Source organism: Barbus barbus, assembly GCF_936440315.1.
Source record: "Barbus barbus genome assembly, chromosome: 49".
In the NCBI taxonomy this organism is placed as follows: Eukaryota; Metazoa; Chordata; class Actinopteri; order Cypriniformes; family Cyprinidae; genus Barbus; species Barbus barbus.
In genome coordinates this window covers 8,814,017-8,826,669 of record NC_136727.1, presented here as the reverse complement: position 1 = coordinate 8,826,669, position 12,653 = coordinate 8,814,017, and the positions used below count along the sequence as shown (strand labels likewise).

Sequence of the window (12,653 nt, the reverse complement as noted above, 5' to 3'; positions counted from 1 at the left end):
TTTCTATATCTTCTACAGAGCTTTATTTATCTAAGGATTAGCCAAACTTTCTTATTCCCCTGCTCTGGCCCCTCGCTAGCTGCATTGCATTTTGGGAAGGGGCCGGCCTGTTCACGGGAGCCGTCTTTGTCCAGAGGTATAATTTGCATGCAGGACATCAGGCTGATTGGGACCAGACAACACCCAAACAACTCAAGCAGCACCAAGATAGCGCCAGACTACATGCAGCGTGAGGGACTGGAGAGTATAGTCAGTTTAGACATAGTCCTCCATGTCAATGCCAGCACTGGCCGGCACATATAGACATCTTATAAACAATTAAGATATCACAAGTTATTCTTCAGAATCTCATTGTTTTTACAATTAGCAACAACATCGTAACGAACCTGATTTCATTTGTAGTGTGCATCGAAGACCCCAAATGCTAATATGTTAGAGCAAATGCTTCTCGCTATGCAAGCTTGTGTTCTGAAATGTGACTGAATACAGATTGTAACACAACACAGGTATGAATTACATCCTGACCACTGCATAAGATGCCATACAGTGAAATTAGCATAAACGATCATTTCCGTGGTTACAGTAAATAAAGCGATATACAGTATTTTTAGTAATTCTTCCATAACTTAGCAGAAGCTAACCAAATTAGCTAAATGCCAACATGGACAAGTATCATGACATATTTTGGGTTCTTATTCTCAAAAACCATTAACAGATCTATGAAAGGCAGGTGAATAAAAACCACATCAAATAGATGTTGATACACATGGTTTGTGCAGCTTCTAACAGCATGAAACAAACCAAATTTTTTTGTTTTGTTTTTTGGTCTTTGCTTCTATGTTTGGGCCGCCACTTGATGTACAATGTAAATTCTGTGTTCCAAAAACAGAACCACCGGTATAGTTTCTGTTTTGGCCAAATTCATAACTTCACTGATCAGTCTACAGGTCAGTTCCATTAGGGTTGCATCTAACAACTATGTTAGCGTTCTGTCTCTTAAGCCTGGGTCCGGACCAGGTAACGCGAGCCCAAAGTCATTCAAGCCTGGCATCAGTGGGTGAGCAACATTTGATCCAGTGATGGAGTGTTTAAGGGGGGGGGGGGGTCCAACTCCCACAAGCAGCCTCCATTGTAGAGCAGTAAGCTTGGAGTTGGAGTTTATGGGGGCTGCGGTTGGGGGCTTAAGTAATAATATCTCCCATTCTGACTGGCAAGTCTATGCTCTTTGAGAGAGATTTGTGGGAATGCGGTCTCAAACTTGACCTACCCATATAGAGCTGTCATCACCAGGACATGATGGGTGCAAAGCCGAACTGTCACAAAACCCTTGACCCCTGTGACCCCTTTAGCCATGATTCCAGTGAAAGAATCAAGTGAGAGAGACAGACAGATGGTCTTCCTATGTCGTGCACACAGACTCTGGCGTTGATGGTATGAATAGCCTCAGGGTGGGTGACTGGGTATTCACTTACAGACAGCTATAGTCACACTGTCATGACCAACACATTTTTTACAGTACGTGTCATATTACCACGTAATCACGCTCCTAATCATTGAGCTAATAATAAACCCCTTGCAGATATAATAATTGCAAGGCTACAAGACACCACTGAGAATAGACCAAGTATTTTTAGGCTAAAAGCTAATTTATAAGAATTATCAATTTAAGATTTAAGTACATGCAAGAATAGCAGTTGAGCAAAACTGCAACCTTGCTACTGCACAGCCTGATTCGGCGAGACATTTGATCATTGAACATGCTGCTGCAAGTGCATGCACGCTAGACCTGATTAGTCCAGCATATGGTGCAGCTCATTTGTGGAATAAAAATAAACGTGTTCTATGAATCAGAGAAGCATGACTCACCACGGCGCTGAGATGTGGTCCATGGAGTTGCGCAGTTAGGATGGCATCATTAATTCTTTCCCGGATGCGTAGAAGTGCCAGTTCCACTTCATATCCCCCTGATAGTGCCCCGCTTAGCCCCTCCAGAAATGCTACATAGCGTCTCCAAGGCCCATGAAGCTCAGCTACGCCTGCCAGGCAACCCCGCATCACATTGAGACATAGGCCACCGCAAGGCCGGATCAGGGTCAATCCACGGCAGTGCGGACAGAACAGCATTCGCACCAGTGCACGTCCACATTGGCGCGCCATTCCCACCGATTCAGTGGCATTCAGAACCTCGGCACCTACCGCCAGCGCCCGACTGAGGGCACGACCAGCCACTAGTGCCCTGGACAGTCCCTGAACAAGTTCTTGTGGGTGAGGGCCAAAGGGATTAACGTCATGCCGAGTGGCACGTAGACACTCGCTTCCTTCGGAGGACCAAGTAGAAACATTTGAACCCAAGCCAGGATTGACCAAGTGCTGGTATACCAATGGGAAGAGTTTGTCGTAGAAACTCTGGACTGAGTGTTCCACAGAGATGTTGGCATCACCTCGGAGGTAGAGGTCAAGGTCAGAGAAGAGGGTAGACACCAAGGGTTTCGCGTCTTGAGAGATCGTCTCGTAGGTGCTGTCGAAGAGCGAGTAGGTATGATTTAGAGTGAAGGAGAGCAGAGAATGGAAGGTATCTGAAGGGGAAATAAAAGAGGAATTCTGGCCTGAACAAGCACTTCAATTGACATCCATAAACAGCATAGTCAACCTCCACGCATAAACATTCAAAACATGAGAGGACCAACAATTGCAGTAATTTTGTTTGACATTTATGAGAGGGTCAAACATACTAGTCTGTCATGGTACACCTCTGCCTTGTCTTGCTTACAACTCTTTCTTATGCATCTAATCTCTCTTTCCATTGGACTAATGGGAGCTGACAACACTTAATCCATGGATCTTTTGGGCTGGCGCTATTGGGCTAAAGGTTAGTTTGGAGATATGTGACACATGCGACTAGCTTATGACCAATTTTAGCAGTCAGGGCGACATCTTATACTTCACTATGCCTCCGGGTTGCAAATGGAAGTTGAGGATCATAGTCATTTGTACCGTATGCATTATTTACAATGCCATATTAACTTTTGTGTGACATGTGACAGACGGATACTTAAGTTGGCAGCTGGTAGAACCCTTCAAAGTGCAGTTTGCTTTAATGTCATCTCATTCAAAACGACCAAAGCATTCCAGCTCCGTCTTGTTTCTCTGTGAATGACTAGCATGCAAACAGCAAGCCAAAAGTTATGATTGCTCTTTATTGATGGAGGAACAAAAGGACACCTGTTTGGCTCACAGTACTAAAAGACACCCATAAGAATCTTTCTATAAGAAGCCTTTGAGGTTTTGCAAGAAAACTGGCAGGGATTCTGAATTGTTGCATCAGTGTTCTTGCTACTGGCGTTCACATCTCTCGGTGGCACTCCAGGCATCCTGCAATCACAACAATATGCGAGTAACCTTCTCAGGTCAGGAACTATATCTAGATCTCTTCAACCAAGCCCCATACATCAGAATCAGGATGGGTGGTTTGTATGAATGATTAGGAAGCGTTTCAGGTGGGTGGTACTGAAAACATGTTTATGTACTGACACTTCGAACCTACAGTAAATCTTTATTTAAAAATGGTTCAAATCAAACACTTGTAGCACTAGATGCTTAAAAATTCAGACTAGGGAGTACCTTGGCAACTAAATCCAAACAGCTCAGTATCAGGTGACATGGCAGGGGATTATGCCCAGATCGTGTAATGGGGTTCTTCTCATATGGTTCTGGGCCATGAAGGCATGTGGAGGGGGGAGATCACGCAGATCACAGGGGTCACCAAGGGTGCCCAGGATGCACTACAAATGACCTCGCACCTCACCTTCTGTTCCGAGAAGACGGATAGTTCGGTCAATTTGGATGACCGTACCCCTGATCACTCTATTAACTCAGTGCCTACTGGATTTGATGCGGGTCCTACTTTAAAAAAGATCAGTGTCAGAATAACTCCCCTCACTGTACCCAGTCCAGGACTTAGATCAAGAGAAGGTAGCACTCAGTATTTTTAGTGCCTTTTAGGTCGGCGAGGATAGTTGGCATTTGTCAAACAGATGGTATGTGAATAGCATATGTTGGATTTGCTTTACAGTGAAATTACTTTACAAATAAATAGTTAACCCAAAAATGTACTCACTCTCAAATCTTTAACAGATCATCCTCCCTGCATTTTGGGGCAGGTTTGACGTCAGCAATATCAAACATCTTTGGTTCTCACATGTCTCATCATTGGTGTAGTTTTTGGACCTTGACAGTCCTTGTCCCCATTAAGAAAAAGAGATTCTGCAAGCTATTTACTTTTGACTTCCATGGAAGAAAGAAAATCATACTGGTAAGAACAGAAGGTTTGGGGGAACTAGCTCTTAAACAGACACATTCCCAAGAGAGTCCACAAGGTTCATACTTGAATTATTACTTTACCCTTAAACACACAGGCATATAGACAAAAAGCGGTCTACATTAAAAAAATCCTCTTTCATGTGGGAATGAAAAACACTTTACAGACCTTCTTTCTTTTAAACAGAACACCAGCTACAACCATGCGAAAAGTAGCAGAAAAGGACAACTGATCTTTTCAAAAGCTCTCATTATAGAGCAATACATTGAAGTGCACTGAAACGGATCTCCACGGATACGCCAAGAATTTCAACATTTTTCTTTTAGTTTGCTTTAAACTCGTTAAATATTCACTCGGCTGGCAGAAAAGTGTCCTTTTCCTGTGAACCTGAAAGGGTTTTTGTGCAAGTTTGGGCAGACAAATTGGATGAACTTAAATATTTGGTTGGGCGAGGACTGAGTTGTAAATTTGAAGCGTCTTATGTCTCATGCTATACATATAAATGCCCTGGAGTAGATAATGACATGCATGGAGTCAGTCTAAGGGTATGTGTGTGTGAGAAACATCTTTCTGATTGCTTCTTTTTGTACATTTATTCAAACACTGATTCTGAAAAGCCTTGTCCTAATCCTAAAGCGCCAATCAACCTCTAAGAAGCACATGTAATGCTTCACAGGAGACCTCAGGCAGATAAAGGAGCATTCTGTGAGTGTGAAAAACAGTGGACAAAAAGCTAATTTCCAAGTAACCCTTGGAAAGTCACGGTGTACAACTCATAACCACCCTGGTGTCTTCCATACAAGCGTACAAAGCCACAGCATGTAGTGAACATGTGAACCACCTGCTGTGGCAGGGACTTGATCCCATGACCTCTTGCTCCTGCTGCAAATACAAACAGCACACGGCCTAGTATTTATTCGACCAATAAGCTCCACTCAATATCGATACATACCCTGGAAGGAAGAGGCATGGCCTAGGATGAGATATTTGAGTTCGAAGCTATAGGAGAGAATGTTCTGGAGTGTGTCTCTCTGGGCAGCGGCATAGTAGCTCTCCTCCATCTTGCGGGTGCAGCATGTGGGACCCTGGTGTTTGCAGATAAGAAGATCTGCATCTATGGAGGATTAATCATAGGAGGTGATTCAAATTCTAGGGGCATTTTTGACTACTTGAAACCTTAATGTAACCTTTCCAAACTATGTCTCTCTTTAATCACGTCTTGCAATAAAGTTCTGATAATGGTTTTCATTGGTAAAATTTTTTTTTTGTTGATATGTTACCTTTTCCACTTTTGGCATTTCAGGTATTGTTCTGCACTTCATAATTGTTCAAATATAGCTGAAATTTTGCATTATGATAACTTGTGATCATGGCCGTAATTAACCATCAAGAGAATTGTATGTGGATTTTAGATATTATGTGTGACATAAACTATAGACAAGTCTATATGTATAAAAAAAATTATTTGAAAATTGAGAAAGCACAATGCACAATTTCCCCTGATTTTAACAGTTGTTATAACTTTACTGCAGAGTCTAGATGAACCTAAATAATACCTAAATTCTGGAAAATGTGACCTTTCAACACTTAAAAATTAAGCAATCTAAACATTTTGTCTTTAAACTATTCATATGGGTCCAAAATAACACGCATAGAGTGTGGTTGTATGGCAAGAAGGTGCATGTAAAAGAGCACATGTGATAAAGAGCAGAGCACGTGATAAAGACAGACGATATCTGCTCTGTCAGTCACCCTGTCCTATCCTATGTGACCAATTTTACACCGATGGGACCCCATAAGCCATGCATTAGAACAGCTGACCGCGATCACCGGCATTCTGCTGACCTCACTCACCTCTCAATACACATGGAGCGATGCCTTGAAACTTGCGCACTAAGAATAAAACTTTGTTTTGTAACAGTCATACTTTTCTAATGTATCCTTTCCATAAACAAGAACTTGAGACAAACCGAATATGCCCAGTTCACAATTTCATAGCAACTCCCAAACATTTTTGAGATGACTTCTATTCAGGAATGCGTTTTTGATTTAACACGAAATGTGGAACATGAAAAACATTCGACAGCCTATCCTACAGTCATATTAATTTTGTCAACACCACTGACATTTCTGATTTATGTCATCAAAATTACTTATTTGTTAGATGACTTTTTCGGATACACTTTACAACAGTTGACATAGTAGAACACATGCCTAATGTATATGTAAACATTTACTGCTTAACAGGCTGCAATTCATCTAAACTATTTTAAACAATATTTTTCTAATTCATGTATAAATATTATGCAGTTATGATGACCTAAGAAATAATTTGCCTCATGACAAGACTATTTAAATGAAATGGAAAAGGTGATTAAAATGGTCAAAAAACAATATCACAGTCACAATATCTAAAGAAGGTACATTTTGAAGAAAAGGTCATATGCATTTTTCATAACGTCAGTTTGTGGCAAGCTGTCTCGCGTGTATGAAATGTTAGACATTTACATTTAATAACTATATTAATTACAAAGTAAGTTTTTGTATATTCTTTTGGGGATTGGCAATTGCGTTTCCGTAATAGTTAAACTGTTTATATTTAGCTGAAATTAAACTTCCCACATTGTGACAACATGCCCCGGTATTGGTCAGTGTGTTTAGTTTGCTGTAACTTTTTTTTCTTGGCGATAATTGTGCAGAGTGAATCAATAAACAATTAAATAACCTCTGAATAAAAAGACCGTTGGAGATAGTGTTGAGAATATGCATGTTTAGCTATATTAGACACCGGTTCTCACAGTAACCCTCAAATATTTCTAAACGAACCTGTTGCCGCAGTCTCCGGAACCCATCTTAATGAGCCGACTTGGCGCAGCTGGAAAGCGGTTTTTACCTCATGACAGCTCTGCGCGCTGGCGCAGTGAACTCTCCATATCAACGCACTGGAGAGCAGGATCCACAAGCAACATACACGCGCTGCTGTCCTGCGGAGCATTGCACCATCTCAGTCCACAGAAAGCCCTCTGAGCCAATGTATGAGAAAGAGAAAAGCCCCCAAGACAAGTCAAAAGTATTATCCGGAAGAGATGCACATTTAAAGTCGCCTAAGCATCCAGAGAGAAAGTTTTCCAGCCTCGCTGGGGCTTCACATGCTGTGTGATTTGACAGACTGGACTGGAGGCACGTGAGGAACACTGACACTGTGTGTGTGTGTGTGTGTGTGTGTGTGTGTGTGTGTGTGTGCGCCCAGAGAGACTTCTGACTGCCAGTTTTGTGCGCCCAACACCCACTCCGGACCCCCCTCCCTTTAGGAGAGATTGATAGATAGACACTGTAACAATGTAAAATCTTAAAATAGATCAATTGTTTTAATACACATTAAAGTAACAATGTAAAAGCTTATATTTATACTATATATCATATATAGCCTAATAGCATATAGGCCTACTAAATGTCTAAATTCTCCAGAAATATTTGATTGGGTTCAAGCTCAGGCTCTGGCTGGGCCACTCAAAGACATTCATAGAGTTGTCTATAAGCCAACATTGCTGTGTGCTTCTCCACATATGATCATGGAGCTCAACTAGAGTGACCATCAGCTTCTTGGTCACCACACTGACCAAAGCCCTTCTCCATCAGTTGCTCAGTTTGGCTCAGTCCTGGTTGTTTCAAACTTCTTCCATTATGGATAATGGAGGCTACATGCTACATGCTACTGTGACCCTTCAATGAAGCAGATTTTTTTTCTGAGCTCTTCCCCAGGCCAGATGTGTGGCTTGACACACACCTGTTAGCTCTACAGGCAGTTCTTATGACCCCAGAGCTTGGTTTTTGCTCTGATATGCATTATCAGCTGTTAGACCTTTTATTAAGTTGTATGTACCTTTCCAAATCATACCCATTCAATTGAATTTAACTTGAAGTGGTAACATCTACAAGCATGTATGAATGCTCCTGAGCAAAATTTCAACTGTCCCAGATAAGGGTATGAATACATATGCAATGGAATCATTTAAGTTTTTTATTTTTTACTAAATTTGCAAATATGTTTTTTGCTTTACCATTATGGTGTATGGAGTGTAGATTGATATAATGTACTTAAAAGTAATTTAAAGCAGTTTAACATAAGGCAGCAACATAAAATGTGAAAAAAATGAAAGGGTATGAATACTTTTGCAAGGCACTACACACACACACACACACACACACACATGTATGTATATATATATATATATATATATATATATATAAACACACATTCACAGTTTTTGACAGGAAAGGGTAGTAAAAATATTTGTTTTCTTTATTTCAAAAGTTTATCTAACATTAATTGTGGGAATATTGACTGGGTTGACAAATAACTAAAAAAACAAAACTAACTAACCCAATAAAATACTATAAAAACATGATAACATAATAAAAAACATAATTTTCAAAAGTTATCTGTTTTTGCAAATAAACTCTTCATATATAAACCTGTACACACACACACCAACATAAACGTGTAATTATAGGCTATATTTTGAAAGTGTGAGTTTATTTTTTCCCCTTCATTTTTTATGTTTTTTTCCCATATTTTTACATGTCATGCTGTAATTTCTAATATAAATGACTAATTATGCACGTGCTGCAAACTCCAAAACGCAACTGATTTAAGAATTTTATAGTCATGCCGCTATGAGGCACAGTATGGTTATTTCTTACAATCTATGATATGAAGAAGATGTCATTACATCGTTGTTCCACGCGATGTCGATATACAGCAAATATAGTGATTTTACCGGCTGTTGAGAAGGAATAAAACGAGCATGCTGTCATGCAGTATGCACTAGAAGTTCACACTTTGGAGTTTCAAAGACAGACAAACGTCTCTAAAGAAACAGGGCCGGGAATATAAAAGATAAAGAAGCATATCAACGTCTGAACTTCCTATATCAGTTTAGTTTGTGTGTCAGATCTGCTTATTTCAATATCTGATGATGGATCCTAGGCTGCTCACTGCGTTTTGGCTCAAAATCCAGGGAATACTGACCTGGCAAGATTTGACTGCCTCACTCAGAAGACCATCTCCAAACGACTGGTGCTCATACAGTGAGTAGTGTTTCCTTATTAATAATGTGGACATTAAACAAACAAACATCAATGATGGAGCTTCATTTCCTTGCAGAGAGAGATCTATCAGTAAAAAGAACCATTTGCAAAAATTGCTGCACTTTACTAATACCAGGTGTCACATCAACTGTACGACAAAAAAGTCTGTCTGTCTGTCTAAAATTAACGATGTATATTAAATATTCGTCTTGAAGGAGGACCGATGCAACAATGTAAGACTATTGTGCGATGTTTATGATGTGGACAAAACACAAACTGTGGGTGGATCAACCTGAGGCTCAACTAGAAAACCAGACATCACAAGGTAAAGATAAACATTGAATAACATTGAATCAAACATCTAATATTGTAAATACACGCATATACAGTATCTTTTATTCTACTGTATACAGATGCTGGTCCTTCGTCTAAGTCCACAACCCAAGAGAAGAAATCTGATATTGGCTCGGCGTCCACGACAGCAAAGACTTCATCTACAGCTCAAACAAATGTGACTAAACCTTAATGACACTGTACATACATTAATATAACTAGTTAAAGTGAACTTTTGGGGTGGTATTTTGTGTTTTATTTTTTGTTTACATTTTTCGGTCTTTATTTTGTTTTTCATTTTTCTGACATGACGTGCAATATCGTTTTTCTTCCGCATTGAATGGTTGTTTTCAATGGCAATAAAGGGATTCTACTGTAAGTGGCTGATTTACATTGCTAATGACTTTTATTCTGTACTTTTATGCATGCTTTAATATCATTGAACTCCACATGGCTTCCTGCAACAGAAGCGTTTTCTTTTATCACCCGGAGCACATGGAAACCTGGTGGGAATTCAGCCTCCTGCATAAAATTGATTGATCTACTGTTGCTAAATTACCTCTTTATCCAAACCGTCATGTGGATATTTCACTTAGACACGCGGCTTACACTTATTAATGCGTTTCAGAACAATGTTTCGATTTTTTTCAACTTCTAAGGCCTTAGTGTTTTTTTTTCTCCAGTCAGTTGATCTCTGATAGTCTCTTGATCTTTGGGTCAGGCGTTACATCACGTATTTGGTGTAAAGGTTTTGATATTTGTACTTTTGAAGTTTTTGATGAGAACAAAAGGCTTCTTTTTGCGCAGCAATGCGTGTTCATGAATTATTCATATTTGCGTGCACGACCTCTCCGAGTATCACGCTTCTAATCTTGGATGCACAGCGGATGTTGCATATTCATGATATCCTGCACCCTGGCGATAATTTATAAGTGATATTAAGACATTTACACATGTGTAATTCAGTCGCTGCTGATGTTGTTAATTGGATGGGACCTGGATCTGCGCAGTCCCGAGGATATGCATCTATGGGTTGTCAATACAGAAAGTAGCACCAAGAGGCTTCGAAGCCAAGAACCCCTCCCACTTCCTCGAATTAGAGAACGGAATCAATTGCCCAGAAGGCCAGAACGAGATGCATGGGAAGACAGGATTTAATTCAATTTGCATCGCATAATGTCAGTGGGAGTGCATTAGAAATTAAAATCGTGTGGTTGAGGAATTGTGCTAAATGATGACGTGGACTCGAACGGTATCGAGGAACCTCAGAGGTGAAAGAAAAGTCGCAAAAGATCTAGATCAAGTGTCTCCATCATATTCGTCTTAATAGACTGAATACAATATTAAACGCACCATTTTTAAACATGAAAATTATATTATGCAAAGTTGTCGTGTGTGTGGTAACACTTTATTTTAAGGTGTCCTTGTTACACAGGTTACATGTACTTACTATTATAATAACAATTAATTTAGCATATTTACATGCAAGTAACCCTAAACCAAACCCTAATCCTAACCATATAGTAATTACATGCAATTAATTAATATTACTCAGCAATTAATATTACACTGTAACAAGGACACCTTAAAATAAAGTGTAACCGTATGTGTGTGTGTAATATATATATCTCCTTTTATTTCATTGCATACAATTATTTATATTTACACTCAATTAAGTAATTTATTAATAATAATAATTTGCACAATATAATACATATAAATAATAAAATATAATAATAATTTACACAATTTATATAATTATTTTATAATTATTATTTTTATTTTATACAAAAATTAAAACGACAGTAATAAAATGTTTAATTGTATATTTTACACACACACACACACACGCACACATTTATTATGTGTGCAAATACTTAAATACATTTCAAGAGTGAAAAAATACAATATTTATTATTATTTAAACATTTCATAACATTTATTATTTTTAATATTTTACATAATTTGTATTATTAAAATATTATATTAATATATTTTTTAATAATTATTTGAGCATTCTCATTCTTATTATTCTGTACATTTTCACCTTAAAATTTCACTTATGTAATGTATAAAAATGATATAAATTATATGATATAAAATCCTATATAAATATACATTTATAATAAGTAAATACAACAATGATAAAAATTACAATATTTAATTATTTTATTAAGTAATCATATTAATTAAACATTTTATAACATTTGTAAAAGTATTGTTTTTATAATTTTTTTATTTAATAACTTAATTATATAACAATTATTTTTTAATTCTCCTCATTATTATTATTATTGTCATCATCATCATTACATTTTAAAACCTGTGTGTATGTGTGTTTTATGTTTTTTTTTTTTTTTATAATTATATAAAGGAAATTAAGCCCTTTTGGGATTATTATTATTAGTAGTAGTAGTTGTTGTATTAAGTGTACATTTTCACCTTAAATTTTCACTTCTGTAATGAACAAAAAATATGTAATGTTTAAATATTTGACAAAAGTAAAAAAGTAAAGAGTGTAAAGGCCATCGACTCTACCGTGCGACTCCACCGGACAGGGACACCGGCGAGGGATAGTAGTAGCTTTTTATTTAATTTTTTCATTGATATGTTTATTATTGAAATGTTGTTGTTATATGCATGTGTCAATTTTATTTAATTTCTTTATTTTCTTAAATATGTGGGTAGATAGTATTTATAGAGTTGTAACTTTTTAGTTTTAGTTACTTTTTCTTATTTGTAAGTCGCTTTGGACAAAAGCGTCTGCTAAATGACAAAAGTAAGTATAAGTAAGTAAGTAAAATATATATTTAAATATGATATAAAATTCTATATAAATATGAATTTGTAATATGTACATACATACCCTTGAAAAAATAAATAATAAAAAATTCCCAGTCACACTACTGTT

General features: G+C 37.8%; 1 protein-coding gene across 1 annotated transcript in view; it reads right to left on the bottom strand.

The window, feature by feature from the left end:
* LOC306867263 (glypican-5-like) overlaps nucleotides 1-7,313 on the bottom strand; it is a gene marked incomplete at both ends in the record, with an annotated part of 31,200 nt that extends 23,887 nt beyond the window's left edge. Inside the window, 3 exons of the mRNA XM_079412866.1 lie at nucleotides 1,867-2,576; nucleotides 5,271-5,432; nucleotides 7,145-7,313. Of these exons, the coding sequence (XP_079268992.1) occupies nucleotides 1,867-2,576; nucleotides 5,271-5,432; nucleotides 7,145-7,313 (1,041 nt within the window). The remainder of the gene's footprint in view (nucleotides 1-1,866; nucleotides 2,577-5,270; nucleotides 5,433-7,144) is intronic.
* Nucleotides 7,314-12,653: the final 5,340 nt, after the last annotated feature.